Source organism: Trachinotus anak, unplaced genomic scaffold (genome assembly GCF_046630095.1).
Source record: "Trachinotus anak isolate AG129_WGS33_773 ecotype Australia unplaced genomic scaffold, CSIRO_AGI_Tana_v1 ptg000025l, whole genome shotgun sequence".
Classification (NCBI taxonomy): domain Eukaryota; kingdom Metazoa; phylum Chordata; class Actinopteri; order Carangiformes; family Carangidae; genus Trachinotus; species Trachinotus anak.
The window spans coordinates 4,554,234-4,571,925 of NW_027273876.1; the positions used below are offsets into that span (position 1 = coordinate 4,554,234).

A 17,692-nucleotide genomic window follows, 5' to 3' on the forward strand; every position below is an offset into this window, starting at 1 on the left:
TCTAATTTAGTTTAAATTCAAAGACACTAACTTTACAATGATGGAAAACAGAGAAAAGCAGCAAAGACCAGCTAATTGATTAATAAACTACTCGTTTCTGTCTCTGCAGCTGCGACTCCTGCAGCGGCAATTAACAGGCTTTCACACTGTCACTGATTGAAAATTTATTTCAACGTCTCATCCTGTCAAGCTAATTAAAAGTAAAATGACAGTCTGCCGGCTCCCCGTGGAGAAACGCTGATAAGGGACAGTTCCTCCGGAGGGTTCCTTCAACCTCATCATGAACCTGAAGGTCAAACTAATGATTCCTGCAGATCTAAAAAAGAGCTCACGTCCGGGGAGGAAAGAGAGAATTTGACACGGGCCGAAAGGCTTGGAGGGAGTTAGAGTGTTTGACTAAGTGAGGCTGATATGGAGAGACTCGGCTCCATCTCTCTGTGTACTAATCTCAGTCGCACTGCTGTTTCTGTCTAGACCGGGGCTAAAATTAGGAGTGCAGTTTTTCTCCCGATTATGTGGGTGTTTATAATCCTCCCATGGGCACAGAATTCAGCTGGTGATGGTGTTTTTTTTTTCTTGGATGTGTGTCTGAAGCTTTACCAGCATTATATAATGTGTGGTGGTTTCTGAGCAGATGGTGCTGTGGAATCATAAACCCGACCACAGTTGTTGTGTTCTCGGTCTCCTGCACCACTATACAAATATGATAATGGATGGGGCTATGTTTAGGGATTTTCAGAAACTCCTGTCCGAAGCACAGGAGTATCCAGAATGGATTTGGCTTCTAAAAATGGACATGTTGGTTTGTCAGTTGGTTCATACTGAAATATCTCATCTATTCAACTGTACTAAATTTTGAGCATCCTGAGAGGATGAATCCTGCTGACTTTTCCTGTAGCACCACCATGAGGTTAGCAGTTTTGGTTTTCAGTGAAATATCTTCACAGCTATCAGATGGACTGTCATGAAATTTGGTGCAGACATTTATGCCCATATCAGGGTAATAACTTAGTGTTCCCCTGACTGGAGCCATCATCAGGTCCAAAACTGATGACATTCCTCTCAGCCCTGGCTGTACCCACGTCCCAAGTCCACACTACAGGTTTTTTTTGTATTTCCAGTGTTCACACCGGAAAGTTGACTAAATTCAACATAGTTAAACCAGACAATTTAGGTACTAAATACAGATGTTTTTTTGAGCATGCTGTTAATGTTAATGCACAATTAACACCGAAACACATACGTAACCCCTCATTACACCACTGTTGTATAATTTTATGCCAACTGAGCTATATTTAGGGAGCAGGCCACAACAGCTGATTGAAGGGGTAGTGTTGAATCATACATGTTTTTTCTTGTAATTTGATCTTTTACTTTGCTCCACAAAGAAAATTGAGGTGCTGCTCCCATGGCTGCTGTGACACACAAAAGTCACAGTTTAACTGATTCCCATCAGTTTGAAGAGGTTAAGTGTGTTAATTGTTCATACTTAGTTCAGTACAGTTAGCATTGTCACTGTAAGAATGTTATGTTAAGCATTTGGCTAAAGATGGGATGCTAACATTTAGACTACCACTGTATCTAGTACGGCCTCACAGAGATTCTGGCCTAGCAGTAAACTCTCCTTGAATATTCCCAGAAAACGGCTGCTCTAGTTAGTCTGTCTGTAAAATTAATGACTATTACAATGAGGCTTGTAATTTTTTAGTAAAATACTCACCTGTGTTTGAAAAGGAAAACGTAACCTTTTTATTTTACTTTGAGCATGAGTGAAGAAACACAGACCCATCTCTAATATAAGACCTACAGTGTTGCCTGTGAGTTTCCAGTGAATGGCTCTTTTCAGCATCTGTTACTCCATGTGTGTGTTTGTTTGTGTGGTTTACAGGCGTGACTCCTGCTGAGCCCAGATGTGTAACAGCACTGAATATGGTGCCATTCAGAGCCACACAAACACCCTTATCCCCACACACAGATGAGGGGTTGTAGTGTGGAGGTATCTGACCACATCCTGAATGTTTCTCCTCCAGAGATCCTCAAACCACCTCGGCTCTTACTTTACGCTCAGTCAGCGACTTCTGCCTTCAAACACACAACAAAAGAGCGCAGAGACGTGAAACCCAAATTGGGTCAAGTTTCAAGATTGTGTGATTTTTTTTTTTTTTTTTTATGTAGGTTTTTATTGCTAAAGGTGTTGTTGATCAGTGAAAAAGCAGAAAGTTTATCCACTCATAGAAGCTATTTATCATCCTTATTTGTGACTTGATGTTATCAAAATTTTCCTGATGCAGCAAACCCATGGATGTATTATAAGTTCTAATAATACACCCATGGGCAAACCTCACCCATCTGGTCCTCTTCACCGGCTTGAAATGAAGACAGTCTCTGTCCCCTGAGCTGCTCTACACTTCTGTGGTCCTATGTGTGCAGAAATGTGCCAAACAGTGTCTGAAGTGTCAGCCTTGTCCCTGGAAAGACACAGTCCGAGCAGATTTTTTCGCTCCGGCTCAGCACTTGTCAGCTCGGATCTCGGTGGTGCTGACGAGACTTTTGTGTTAAGGTTAAACTTGGAGCAGCCGCGGTCATCGTGTAACCCTGAGTTCCCTGCGGTAAAGAGAGGAATGTCAGGGCAGTTGAGGAAAGCTGAACACTACTACGCTTCAGTCTCCTAACTTGTACTTTACATCTACAATTTGTTGTTTCCTTTTTTTTTTGTTTTTGTTTTCAGTTCCCGTACGCAGCCCCTCCACCTCAGGAACCAGTAAAGACGTTACGAAGCCTTATAAACATTCGTAAGGACACACTGCGGCTCGTACGGTATGCACCTCTATCCACTGAAACACATACGAAACCCTTCATTACACCACTGTTGTCTAATTTTATGCCAACTGAGCTATATTTAGGGAGCAGGCCACTGATTGAAGGGATAGTGTTGAATGATACATATTTTTTCTTGTAATTTGATCTTTAATTTTTTTCAGACATAATTAAGTGTTAGATTTGACATCCAGTTGAACAATTAAAGCTAAAAAAAAAATCATCCTATATCTGAATTTAAGAAATATGAAAACTGATTCAAAATAAAATAATTGTTAACTTTATTTAACTTTAAATATGATGGTTACATAACCTTCTCCCTCCCCCTTTTCTCCCCCGTCCGGCTCCTTCTCTCCCCTAGGTGCAGTGAGGACCTGAAGCTGCCGGGTGATGAGGCGGCGGGGAAGAACAGGGCCTGCTACAACGTAGAGTTCACTTTTGATGCTGACACACAGGTGGCCATCACCATCTACTATCAGGCCATAGAGGAGTTTCACAACGGAGTGCCAGTGTGAGTGTGTTTTAACATGGACAAATAACATTGGATGTTAAAATATTGGAGAAAATTAACATCCCTAGTTTCAGTCAGTAGATTTCGCCTGTTTTGACTCTGTGAATGTTGTATAGACTCAGACGTCTTTAAATCACAGTGCTGATTTACTAAAAGGTCTGCAATCAAGAGGCTGCAGTCACTTGAGATGAGCACAAATTCTTTCAACTTAAATGTTGAAAATGTGTCAAATTTGTTTTTGCACAGTGTTTTAAAAAAAAAAAATTTCCTCCTGCAATTTGTCTACAGCGGCTGCATCCTCCAAAGCTTCTGTGTAAGATTCTGTCGCACTGTTTAGATGGCTTGATATATTAAAGGGAAACTCCACCAATTTTGCACATTAAAGTCTGTTTGCATGTCTCCTGTATATGTGAAAAAAATTTAGTTACAAAGCCACTTGTGGTTCCTGAGGGAGCTGTGCTACATCTGTTGGTCGTAGACTACAAGTTTGAAAGTGAAGAAAATCTGGGAATATAGAGTAGAAAGAAGTGAGGTTATTAGACCTCTGTAGACGGCTCCTCGTCTCTGTTTAAGGCCCCTAGGCTGTATTAGCCTCTTCTATCACAACACACCAGATTGTCTGATGGAACTGTTGCTAGTCAAGTTGCAGGGCAATGTAGGCGCCAGGTTTTTACAAAGAAGAAGGATGTGTGGAATAAAAAAGACGACGTGTCTCATTCTGCTGCATCGATTCTGATACTGTCTATTGTGCAGTGCTTAATAGGTGGAGTACCTTTTAAAGCTGCTTTGGTATCAGCCAGACATAATTGATTCACATTAAATATAGTCTCTTCACCGTCGCTGTACAATTGCATGTTTATGCCATCAGTTACAGCAGGAAGATGACTCAGCTTTTAATGCAAAGGCAAATCATGGCGTCATGTTACCTTACATAAAATGATCCCTATGAGTTCTGCACAGTGGTGTATACACATTTTAAATTTGGGGAAAAAGAGAGTGGGTTCAGATCATATCAGTGGATATAGTGAGTATCAATATCTGGAGAGAAAAAGTGAAGTTGTTGCATCCATCAGGAAATCAGAAAAAGAGAGTTCGACATTCATGCACACACTCAGGAGTCATGCTAACATGGCACATCATATATATTGTGCATCGAGCGTCTTGCATGAAGAGCTGTCCATGACACAGATAAGCTGGCTGATCTATCGTTCGCCCACATCGCGTATTTTGTGCGGTTGAGTGCATTTATGGACTCTGTGTGTGTGTCTCCCGCAGTTACTTGCCCCAGGACAGCTCTCTGCAGTCTGAGACGGTGCACTTCAAGAGGGGAGTTTGCCAGCAGTTCTGTCTGCCCTCACACACCGTCAACCTCAGCGAATGGGCCGACGAAGAGGTAGGCCATCTGTCTGTGGGCTGAATCCTGAAGCACAAGCCTGTGTGAGGCTGCGCTGTAAAAGCAGTTGTACTGCATCTGCTATGTTAATCTCCCCCCTCTCCGTTCTCTCCTCAGCTGCTGTTTGATATGGACAAGGAGATTTTCCCCATGGTGGTGCAGGCGGTTGTAGACGAGGGAGAAGGTGCGTCTCTGTGTGTTTAACACACTGATGGTCAGATGTGAAAGTAGAGCTGCAGAATTTTAATGTCCACTGTCTTTATTCTCTGCAGAACATTTAGGACACTCTCACATTCTGCTGGCTACATTTGAAAAGGTAAGACAGACGCGCTCGAAACTGTGGCAGTAATTTGCTGTCATGCCGACGCTCACATAGAGAAATCTGGGTATTTTCAGCTTTTCTTAGTTTTATATCACAGTAAATTTAATATCTTTGGATTATGAATAACTGAGTAAACAGTGTAAAGGCTTGTTCTTCTGCGTGGTGATGAAATAATTCAGTGTTTTGAATCATCAGGTCAGTGATCACATGTACTGATTATATACTAAGATATGGGGATTCTGTGAGGATGACTACTGCTGCTTTTAAGAGATATTTCTTTTAGGAAAAATATTAATAAAAAAACAACCGAGAAACACTTACTGAGGCTGAAATACCTCTGATAATTGATTTACATTTTAGCCCTTTCAACCACGAAAATAAAACATTTAAGATAAATAAAGATTTTATTTGAACTGATATTAAAATAACCAAAGTGATTAGTATAATCCTATATGAAAATGTTACTGTAGTTCTGTCTATCACTCTACTTTAGAACTGCAATGAATCAGTTAACAGAAAATTAATCAGCAACTTTTGATAATGCAGTCTCTGGCTGCAGCTTCTCCATTAAGAGGATTTGCTCCTTTTATTAATCCTATATGACAATAAATTGAATATCATTAGGTCTTGGACAGTTGATAGGACAAAATAAGCAAACTGAAGAGATCTCTCACTCTGTTTTTAATTATTCAATGAACCAGGAAAAAAAAATCAGATTAACCGATAATGAAAATAATTTTGGTTGCATCCTGCTGTGCTTAACCTATTGGTAACAGCTTATGTTTCTAGGCTAACCTGACTCTGATTAATAATCAAAAAATGTTAAACTACAGAGACGAACTGCAGTGCGTGTAGGTAAATGACATTTGTACTGTTTCTTTCTTTGGCAGCACATGGACGGGAGCTACTGTGTGAAGCCGCTGAAGCAGAAACAAGTGGTAAATGCACAATGCGCCTTCCTTCTCTCTTTCCTTCCTTCCTCCTTTTGTGTGACATTTTTTTTCTGCTTTTGAAAGACAAAATTACACCAAGGCTTTATTGTGAACATAGTTTCACCCATGAGACCTGCTGCCTTTATTCTTCAACATGTTCCTATTCCCAGGTGGATGGAGTGAGTTACCTGCTGCAGGAGATCTATGGGATTGAGAACAAATACAACAGCCAAGAATCAAAGGTAAGTATCAGACGACAGGAGAGATTTTTCTGTCTGCTTCTCTTAGAGTGCATCAGAAGTGACCCGACTGTGTAGTGAGATAAATCTCAGTGACATAAAAATTCTCTTTCTTCCTAACGTTTCATTTTTTTTTTTTTTTTGTCTCCAGGTTGCTGATGATGAGATCAGTGATAACAGTGCAGAATGCGTGGTGTGTTTGTCGGATGTGCGAGACACACTCATCCTGCCCTGCAGACACCTGTGTCTCTGCAACGCCTGCGCAGACACGCTGCGCTACCAGGCCAACTGCTGCCCCATCTGCAGACTGCGTGAGTTTCTCCTCAAAATGAGATGCCAGCGGTATGAGAAATGTTTTTCACTCATGAGGAAAAAAAAACTTAAATGCTTTGTTCAAAAATGCCTAATTCATTATAAGAGAAAAAGTAGAAGACTCAGGTTTGTATCATTGATTAAAAACCTTCTTTAAAATTCTTCAGGGTTAATTTAAAAGGGAGGATTTAACAGTGTTGTTAGTTCTTGAGAGGCAGAAATTTCCATTGCTAAGAATGTGAACCCCCTTTTTTAGGCATGTAACAGTTTAATTACATTTGTCCAGAGCCACACTGATAGTTTGCATTCATTCAATATGTATTTTAAGGCATGCCTGCACCGAGGCACAAAATATGGGAAGTGGTAATGGAAATTTACAAGAAGAGGCCAACTGATTTATCACCACTGACTGACCACTGCAGCAGAGGAAACACGGTTTTAAATTTAACGTCTGGAAAAAGCAGGTGTAAAATCAGCATTGTTTTAATGGACACAAACAGAGGGAGAGAGACAGGAACAGTGAGTGAGGGAGATGAACAAATACAATATACAATATACATCATAAGGTTACTTTACTTACTTTATTTTTTTCTTTTTTACCTTCCTACAGTTGCCCCCTGCTTATTTTTCCAGTTAAATGTTTCACAGCAGATCCTGTCCAATGCAATATGACTGAAGCAGCCACTAATACTGTACTAAGAAGGTTATTATTATTATTTTGTTATCTGTTTACAGCAATTGAGCCGACAACATCAGACTATTATAAAGTAATATTTCCTCACATGCAGCTTTATTTACATCTGTAGTTTTAGTGAATGCTCCGCTGCATTGACAAACATCAGTGATGCAAAATTTGTCAGCCCGGTGGTAATTTGTAACAGGTTTAATAAATATCTCCCATGGTGTTTAAAATTGATGAAACTCAAAAATAAATGATACATATCCACTGTGTTTTAAAAATGTCAAATAATAAATAATAATGTTTCTTTCCCTAAAGTTGACAGTGTTTCAAAAACTATTTTTTAATTTTCTCTTGGCCTATTTTTATATTATATTATATTATATTATTAATTGTCCTTGAGCCATATCAGTTTTATAAATGTTACTGACAGTGCTCTTATTATTACATATAAGTATTAGTTAACTCTGTTTTATTATCATCTTGTTTTTACAGCGTTCAGAGCTCTGCTGCAGATCCGAGCCATGAGGAAGAAACTCAGTCCTCTGTCACCGACCAGCTTTAATCCCGTCATCACTTCACAGACCTCAGACTCAGAGGAACACTCAGTGAGACAGAGCTGACAACAAAACAGATATATGAAATTATGATCACCCACAGTCTTTTGAAACTCACATCCCTTGTGGCCTCATTTTGTGTGCAGGCGTCGGAGCACATCCCCCCAGGCTACGAAGTGGTTTCCCTCTTGGAGGCGTTGAATGGACCCCTCAACACCTCCTCAGTGGCACCTGCCCCTCTCCAGTCCGGTCCCAGCCACGTCTCCGGAGCGCTTCCCCCATACAGCAGCGAGCCCCACCCGGCACCGGCACGCTCCCTCTCCCCTCTAGACCACTCCAACTCCAGTCAGGGACTCAAACTCAAGAAGAGTGGTTCAAAGTGAGTCTGCCTCTCCGGCCTCGGGCAGATAAAGAGTAGCAGTGACAGTTTATGTTTGTTTAGAATAGCTGATATCTCAGGGACAGCATTGTGAAATCAGAGGAATCTCTCCTCTCCAGGGAATAATTTCTACTGCACTCAGAGTCAGATGTGTCAGTGAAGATGCATTTAGGGCAATTTTGTGCTTTGGGTTTCAAAGTATAAAAAAATGGTTCACAGAGGGTTACAGAGTGCACTCAGATTGATATTTTCATGAGTCAAATTACAGCTGAGTCACTTGGTTGTGTTGTTGCAATTCATAGTTGTGCACAATCACAGTACTGTTCATTATAGCTTCAGCCTCCTGAGATCATATGTTTTTTCTGTTAGTTATTCTCCTTCTCTGTCATTTCAGTGTTTACTACAGAATAGTACATCAAACCCACTCCAGTTATTTTCCTCTGAAGCTAGTCCATTGTGTTGTTTATTCCAGGTCACTTTCCCAGAATTCATCTGTGCTTCCCGAAGAGGAGGATGAGAAGTCTTGTAGTGAATCAGAGGCCTGTCGCCACAAACTTGTTGTGGACCAGCAGGAGGTGTGTGTGTGTGTGTGTGTGTGTGTGTGTGTGTGTGTGTGTGTGTGTGTGTGTGTGAAGGATGATGTGGTGTCGTCAGGTCCTCTCTCACTGCTGCTCTCATTGTTTTACAGTGTGGAGTGACTCCAGACAGTGAGAACCTGACTCTCTCCTCGTCTGGAGCCATCGACCAGTCATCCTGCACAGGAACCCCGCTCTCCTCCACCATCACCTCCCCTGAAGGTACATACACACTCCAGTTCGTCTTTCTATGCTTGGAACGACCCTCACTGACATAATGCATTTCCTCGCCACTAACCTTAACCATCACAGCTAAACACCTACCCCCCCACCCCTAATGTTGACCTTAAAACCAAATCTTAACCTTCACACAGTCCTGTGAAGTAGTGAAGGCCAAAATGCCCTCACAATGCAGAAATGTCCTCACAATGATGGTCGGCTTTCTCCTCACAAAGATAGCAATACATGACCACACACACCAAACCTAAAATGACCTAAAAGTTTCTTTTTAATCCTATTATTTAATATAATAGATGCTCATAGTTATTATAAATGTGATGGAAATTTTAGATATTCTGCTTATATCTGATTAAGTGTCCGAGTCACTTTTACAATGGCTACACGAAGTATTCAGACCCCTTCCCTTTTTATGCACTAAAATGACCCCCCCCCAATCTGGAAACACTGGCTGAAATCTGTGTAAATACAATAAATGAGCTAATTTCAAGTTGCTGTGATTCTTCTCAGATCAGATCAGTCTTTAAAAACAGTTTTACCAACTGTGTAGTTCAATAAATTAAAATCCAGTAAAACACGTTACATATAGCATGTGAGCTACTCAACGCCTTGTCTTTCAATGCTTGTCCACTGTTTCCTCCTAATAAGAGATTCACTATAAGAAAAGCAGAAACAAGTGTCCCATGTGCTAATATTGATCTTTAATTATGGGTTCAATTGCAGAATGTGTTTCACACATCAGTAATGGAGCCTGTGAGAGAATAAATAACACTCTTCTTCTGTTGTATTATTAAACTTGTCAACTCACTGCTGTTTTCCATTCCTTTGCACAAATATGTGCAGCTCTTTCCATAAATTTGCATAAAAGCCACTTACGTGTGAAAATCAAAAAGCCAGCACTGTAACAGACAGACGAAGCTACCACAGTTACTTTATCCATGTCTGAAAAGTGCTTCAATGTTCTCATATTTGGTTATCTTAGTATGCAGCTATTCTTGTTTTATTATTATTATTCTTATTCCCTGCATGGGATTAATAGACTTTATCTGACTTTAAATTGAGACTCACACAATGTTTCTCCTTGTTTCACTTTCTTCATTAAATTAATGTAATGTCAGATGTTGTCAGATGAAGCATTAATGTTCAGTGCCTCTTAAATTTAGCAAGAAAGCAAAATGGAAAGAGCTCAAGGCGCTGCGAGGATCGTTTTAACATAAATAAATCATACACTTGTACCACCTCAGCATTTTATGTTGGTGCCACTGGAACAGATTTTATAGGAAAATTGTCGGATGGCTCCTCAGCACAAAACAGGAAGAGAGAACTGTTATTTCAGCTGGAATGAAAGGCTCAATAAAAATAATAACTTCGAACATGTTTGTCCTCTTCTATAAATCCAGTCCTTGTGTAGTCAGGCCTCCGTCTTGTGTTGCTGACAGAGGTCTGGAATAAATATTGTCTAACAGGCTGGCACAATGAGAGCTTTAGAAATTACATGTAAGTTTGAAAATAATAACCTTCAGCAACAAGACGACAGGGCTTTTGAGAAAAGGGGTTTTAATTTGATCCCACCAAGCTATCAAAATTGAAGGAAATGTTCAGTACTTTAGATTTAGATGAGATGGTTGGTGGAGCTGAAGTCAGTCGCTGGTTAGCTTAGCTTATCATCAAGACTGAAAGCAGTGGGAAATGGCTAGCCTAGCTCTGATTAAAGATCATAAATATACCTAACAGCATCTGTAAACTCACACATTAATCTCGGTTGTTTTACACACAGATGTAAAACTGATATTTGTGATAGTACATGAGCTAACAACAGTTTATCCATCCACCACATACCTGGCTCATGCTGGGATCTCTAGATACGACTAGTGAGACCTGGTCTTGGTTTTGGTACTTGCATAATGATACCAAATCTTGCAATCTGACTGTGATGACAAGCCTACTGGAAGTCACTGCACACAAAGACATCATCACAGCACTTAACTACCCATAAAACCACAAATTGTTGTTTTTGCAGAACTGTTTATTTATAGAATAAACAAACAAGTCATAACATGCTCATTTGTGAGCTTTAGAGATGCTGGTTGGCAGCTTTTTGAAACTTGGACAGTCAGGCTAGCTGTTTTCATGCTAAGCTAGGCTAATCAGTATCCATACACAGGCATGAGGGTGGTGTCAATCTTTTCCTCTAAGTCTCAGAAAAAGGGGAATTAACATATTTTCCACAATATGAAACTGTTTATTTAACATGATAATGATATGTTTTTAATGTGCAAGTAAAGAAAAAACAAAAATCTATTTAAGTTTTCTGCTGTTGGTAATTTTGTTAGGGTAGGGATCACTTTTTTCCAAATAATGGAAATCTCCCTGCCAACCAAAGAAATTAAATCCTCCGATCCCTGAGCCCGACCGTGATGTGTGTCTCCGTCTGTCTGCCAGACCCGGTGAGCAGCAGCCTGGCCCAGTCAGTGATGTCCATGGCCTCGTCCCACTCGCAGCACTCCCACATCAGCACTGACACCATGTCCTCCATGTCAGGGTCCTACCTGGCTGGGGCCGAAGGCGAGCCCGGAGGGGAGGATGGGGGAGATGACGTGGAGGGCGAGGAGAACCAGGACGCCCCCATGGAGAGTCGTGGACCGTCGCAGCATGACGGGGTGAGGATGGAAGGAGGAGGAATTTGCAGCATCATCCTGTAATTTAGCAGAAATGAGTCATCATCAGTTTTCTTTCATTCAGGAGTTTTCAAGGGGGCCAAAGGAACAAAACTACTCTGTGGCTGTGGACGAGCAGGACTCAGAGGTGACTGTAGTAGACTGATGTTTGCTGAACATGGTGCGATTGATTCTCATTTTATGTATTTAACTTAATTCTATGTTTTTAATCTTTCCTCCAGGGAAATGATGTGACAGAGGAGGACTGCTCCTCCCCGTCTAATGGGAAAGGTAACTATGGTGACCATCCCTCACCTTTCACCCCCGCCCTCTCACCTCCCTATGTATTTGTTGTACTCCCGGGCCATGTGAAAAAGAAATACACCTATTCATGCAAACTATCTATTATGGACTGAGTGGTCGATGTAATATATCGCTGCTGTCACTAAATCTTTTTGAATCATGGCCGAGTAATAACAGCCCTTTCAAAGTAAAGGGATCCCATGCCAGATATTGTCCTCTAGATGGGGCAGTCCCTTTCAAAATGCACGTAAAGCGCCACAACATGCAGCATCTGAACTGGGGTCAATGGCTTCTCATACAGTATGTGTGCACTAGAACCTTTTCCTACTTTGCAGTGAGGGCTGAGCTCTTAAGATTGGCTTACATTAAGTAATGAAATGACTTAAAGTAATTTCAGACCAAAACAAATTCACTAGCGATGCTCTGATCAGGTTGGTTGAAGTCAGTTGAATACAGTTTACGTTTGTCAGTCCAGTGCTGATCACTGATTGTTTTACTATAGCCTGGTTTTGTGGTCACAAACCTGGACTGGATGTGCAGAGAATTGGCTCTGCACATCTGATTCTTACACTATGCTCATATATTATCAGTTACATCCAAAAATAATCTTGTCTTAGTTTAGATACAGAGTTTGAAGTCCTTTTTTTTATCCATTAGCTCCTAGGATGTTGACGACAGGCTCAACAGCTCAACAGTCCCACCTCAGATTAACTACCTGAGGCATAAGTCTTTGTTTCCAGACCAAGCTAGCTTAATGTTAGCCCCAGTGGCTGCACTAGGTGATTCCTGAATCTAGACTTATCAGTAGCTAACATTAGCGAACCAGCTAGTAGCACACAGCCCATAAATAAGGGAACTTTTGAGTTAGTGGTGGAGCATGACCCCTCTTTGATCCACCTCCCTTCACCTCCAGTTCCAACTGTTACACAGCTGATGGATCAGGCAGTGATAACTCTGTTTGAGTGACGTTTATTTATTTGCTTCTATTTTTCAATCAGTGTTTCCTGATTGATGAATTTAGCGACTGGTAAACAAGTCGTTCGTAATAAATTTTCCAATCGATCAGAGCATCCTCTCAGGAAACAAGCACATACTGGCTTCCTGTGTTGTTTAGAGGAGGTTCTGCAGCACACCAGGCTACTGACTTGCATTTGCATGATTTGCACCTGTATATGTATGGTTGTGCGTATGTACTGTATGTGAGTTTGTGTATTTACTCTATGTTTATGAAGTGTGTCGTTTATGCCTTTTTGCACACAAAGCACTGCAGTTTGCATCTGTTGCTTTACCTGCTGCATCATGAAGCTGCTTTGTGATCCATCTGCACTGCTGCTGAATGTTTATGTGCCTGTGTGTGTGTGTGTGTGTGTGTGTGTGTGTGTGTGTGAGAGAGAGAGAGAGAGAGAGAGAGAGATGGGCAGAAGAAAGTGTTGTAGTGTATGGAAAGTGTGAGTCCATGACCTGTAGGCTTGAAGCAAACACAGTGTCACCTTTCATCAGACACCAGTTTGAAACTTTTATGTGTAAATTAGTTTGTGTGTGTGTGTGTGTGTGTGTGTGTGTGTGTGTGTGTGTGTGTGTGTTCTGACACCCTGGGCCAGACTGAAACAAACTATTGAGTACCTGTGAGTTACCTTTGAGGACCTTTCAGTTCTTAAGGAGACGAGCGGACCTGTGCTGCCTGACAGACTGTGAACATGCACACGCACTGCAGGATGTATGTTTGCACGCACATGTGTGTGCATCTGCACTGGTGTTGCCAGACGGCTTCTGTATGTGCCCTGTCTGTGTCTCTGTGCTGAGCTGCCAATCATCCAGTCATCTCTGCCAGTTCCTCCTCATTAGCCCCACAGACACAAACACATAACTGCACCCACCCACACACACATGCACACACACACACAGGCTGCAGGCATGAGCCACTTGCACATATTAAACATGTCAGTATTTATTAACCGGCCATGCTGGAAAAGGCAGAAATGTTAATCCATTTTTATTTCTGTCTCATTTGTTAGCTTACCTAACTAATGAGAAACTAGACACCAAATTCTGTTCATCATTCACCCCAGTGTGTCATACTAATGTGTTAGTAAACACTGTGTTGAGTGATAGCTAAGAAATTGAGAAGATGGACAAGATGGTAGCCAATTAAAAATGATTGAAGAAGAAATGAATTAAATTCAAAATTCGTCCAAACCCCCCCCCCAAAAAATATATAAATATATATATATATATATATATATATATATATATATATATATATATATATATATATATATATATATATATATATATATTACACAGAAAGTGAACATGGTGGGAAAATCTTATGTTAATTTAATAATTGTTGTGATAATAAAAGTGGACAAAATAGATAAAATCCTCTATCACGGTGTATGTAATACTTTATGTAGTGACACAGTACATTTTCTTTCCAGATAATCACATCTATTTTTTGTTTTTTGTTTTTTGTTTTTTGCTAATCCAGGGAATGAAATATCTTACAAACCAAGATAATTTATCACACTGAATTATACTTAGATCTTATATATTTCTATTGTTATATCTATATATTGATCATATAAAATTAAATATTGCCACAAAGCAGTTCTGCTCATTGATTTGAGTTATTGAAGTGACAGCTACCATGATGAAAATGGTATGGCAACATTTTTGATGGTAAACAAATAACAATAGAGCTTTATTTGTTCGAGGACTTTTTTAAAATTACAGAATGTGGTATATAAACCTTATTTGTGTACACTTTATCTGCAGGTCTTGAAATTTAATTTACAAAGCCCTTAAATAATTTCTCTAGCCCTTCCCTAAGCAGTTATATTATAGTTAGTGATAGTATCCTCCTGGATCTCTGACCATATGTAAAATTCATATGTGGACCTTAAAGAAACTGCACGATAGCCCCGTGTTTCTTTTCTTCCCTGTGAACAAGCTGTTCATCTCGGTCTGTCTTAAAAAAACGAGCCCTGCAACTCATGAGTCAGTTTCTTACTTTACCTGCTCTCCACATTTACCTCCTGGTCTTGTGCTCCCACCAGTTTGAGAAAAAACCCAGCACTCTTTATCTCTAGAAGTCCACACACACCAATCACTTCTGCTAAAAACAATGAGTCATCGAGCTTTCGGGGGAAACGCTGATGATTCTGTTGTCGCTGAGCCAAACCCCCTTTAAACCTCATGTTAATTTAGACTCACACTGATCAACTGCTGAAATATTTCACCATTTATTATTTCACTCTTGCCGTTCCAGCATGGCCAACCTCACCCCTCCACCTCTGACACCTTCCCTCCTCCCTCCCTCCCTCACTCCCTCACTCTGCTTGCCCCCCCCCCCCCGCTGTGCCTGGCTGCTCTTGTTTGACCTTTGCCCTCGCTTGCAGGTGGGCGGAGCAGGTGTCCAGAGTTGGCCAATAACAATCAGGGCGTCGCCCTCTGTGACACGCCCTCTTTGGGGTTGGATAATGAGCAGGCTCCCAACAGCCGATTCGCCGGTGAGTGGCAACCTCTCGAACATGGACCGATGCGAGCTGAGAGCTGGGGGGAGGGGTGGGGGGGGAGAGACACAGGAGTAAAGGAAAAGTGAGGAGTGCATGAGTCATCAGTCAGAAGAGTTAAGGATTTCTGACACATTAGCTTCTTATCCTAACATGCTAATTCAGATGAAAGCTAGAAAGAAATATTTGGGCAGGTTTAGTAGCAGCTGGAGACCAGAGAGGACATTTAGCAGCATCTTTGCTCAGCATGAAGATCTGGAGCCTTCCTTCTTCTCTTCATTCCTACCCTTTGGTGTTGTGGTGCTTCATTGCTTCTTCAGTACCGGTTAGCTATGCACTGTCTCCCTCCTCTCCCCGTTAGCTGAAGCCCTGGTGTGTGTTGGTGTGTGCGTGAGTGAGTGAGTGCATCTTACTGTGTGTCTGACGAGTGCTTTCTGCATGTTGTGTTTTCTGTTTAGTGTGTGTGTTAGTGAGAGAGAGAGAGAGAGAGAGAGAGAGAGAGAGAGAGAGAGAGAGAGAGAGAGAGTCTGGCCCATCCCAGAGTCGAAGTTCATGTTCAGCGTCTGCCAGCTCCGAGCTGCTTTGCCAAACATCTGCTACTCATTCTCACACCCCGCCATCTTCCCTCCTGTCCTCCTCTAATCCTCCTCCTGCTTCTCAACACTTGCTGCGATCCTGTGATGAGAGCTAAAGGTCTCACTCTTCTTCTTGATTTACAGCATTTTTTAATTTATTTAACCCTCTGGAGTCCACGTTGGTTGGTTTTGGTTCATTTTTGACAATTTGTTTTATATTCATTTCTTCCTTTGTGTAGCACCTTTAAAACCCGTCCCCAGCCCACATGCACTGTATCCTGTTTTCAGCACAAACTCAGTTCTAAGTCTAACAAATTACACACCTGTGAAAATATATCACATATTTAGTCATAATCACTCAAAATATTATTATAGAACAGCTCAAAGTTGTAAAGACTATTGTTTTACTATTTACACTCACCAATATGGCAGAAATATTTCAGAAATAAAACTATGATACAGTCTATTTACGTATAAAGGCTTTTATTTCTATTAATTTTTGTGCTTTTTCCACTAAAATTATTCATGCAAGTCATAGAAAATATTAACAATTCTTTGCAACACTTCAAACGTGTTGTATGATCTGCAGACCAGGTGAGATTGTGAGTGAAAGTCCCACATCATCTGATCAACTGATTTCCTCTCTACGTGACATATAAAGTTATGTTACTGGAAATGAAACAGTGGCCACAGACGGACTCCAGAGGGTTAATTAAGCATATAAGCAACAAAGCTGAGTAATTTTGTGTTCAAACCTCCTTCACATCCTTTAGCTCTGCGTCATTCTCGAAGCTTTCAGTCTCCTCCACTCTTCACCTCTGATTTCCCATCATCCCCATGAACCTGTATCACCCTTTCGCTGGTTTACGGTGAATGTTGTGACATGTTTTCTCTTTGTGTGTCGTAAAAGCGTTCTGTTATCTCTCTGTTTCTCTCCTCTTTTCCCCCTGTCATTCTTCACATCTTCTGCTGTCTTTTCCTGGACATTTTCCTTCTTCTTCTTCTTCTTCCTTGTTTCTTTCTCTCCTCTTCCCCTTTTCCCTCTTTCGCCTTCTTTCGGATGGACAGATGAGGAGTCGTGCCCAGTGCACATTGAGGACTAGGTATGGAGTTATGGTCAGATGGTAGATAAGACACCAGGTTGACAAATCGCAGTTTGCTTTGTCTTTTATATTTATCCATTGTAACAATCACCCATCTTTTGTTAATTTCAGCTGCTCATCACCTTTTTTCTCTATAAAAACAGTACTGTTCTAATCAAATATCTTTAAAAATGTAATTTTGAAGCTGTAGAAAAGTGAAGTCTGCAGTGTTGATCTCTTTCCAGTCACTGCTCAGAATCTACCCCACATTATATTCTGTCATACTTTGAGGTTACACAATAGTTAAGGAGATGAGGGAGCTTTCACTGTGGATGTTATCTATTATTCACATTCTCAAAATATGAATAATTAATTGTAATCGCAAAAAGTTGCGTGTTGCATATTTCCCATCGTTCATTGTGAGTCAGAAACTTGTTGTTTGGCCACTGCTGAGGTTTACATTTGAGCCCTGGAGGGTTTTTATAATTCAGGAAGAATCCTATTTACTGACCAGGAGGTTTGCAGTGTCGATGCCATCGCACAAAATCAATCAAACTGATCTAATGTACGTGTAGTTTTTGTACAGTGTATAATTACCTTTGTCAAATTA

The 17,692-nt window shown here is 40.8% G+C and overlaps 1 protein-coding gene across 6 annotated transcripts in view; it reads left to right on the forward strand.

The window, feature by feature from the left end:
- Positions 1–17,692, forward strand: part of rnf157 (ring finger protein 157) — a 31,147-nt gene that overhangs the window by 9,791 nt on the left and 3,664 nt on the right. For 2 of the 6 annotated variants that reach the window (XM_071463398.1, XM_071463394.1), the window contains exons 3-18: positions 2,729–2,817; positions 3,179–3,328; positions 4,604–4,721; positions 4,839–4,905; positions 4,994–5,037; positions 5,934–5,981; positions 6,146–6,217; positions 6,366–6,525; positions 7,701–7,813; positions 7,909–8,141; positions 8,614–8,716; positions 8,830–8,938; positions 11,396–11,613; positions 11,696–11,758; positions 11,853–11,901; positions 15,312–15,422. In XM_071463398.1, the coding sequence (XP_071319499.1) occupies positions 2,729–2,817; positions 3,179–3,328; positions 4,604–4,721; positions 4,839–4,905; positions 4,994–5,037; positions 5,934–5,981; positions 6,146–6,217; positions 6,366–6,525; positions 7,701–7,813; positions 7,909–8,141; positions 8,614–8,716; positions 8,830–8,938; positions 11,396–11,613; positions 11,696–11,758; positions 11,853–11,901; positions 15,312–15,422 (1,747 nt within the window). Of the gene's footprint in view, positions 1–2,728; positions 2,818–3,178; positions 3,329–4,603; positions 4,722–4,838; positions 4,906–4,993; positions 5,038–5,933; positions 5,982–6,145; positions 6,218–6,365; positions 6,526–7,700; positions 7,814–7,908; positions 8,142–8,613; positions 8,717–8,829; positions 8,939–11,395; positions 11,614–11,695; positions 11,759–11,852; positions 11,902–15,311; positions 15,423–17,068; positions 17,104–17,692 lie in introns of all 6 variants that reach the window. The other 4 variants (XM_071463397.1, XM_071463395.1, XM_071463399.1 and 1 more) reach the window with 4 other exon arrangements.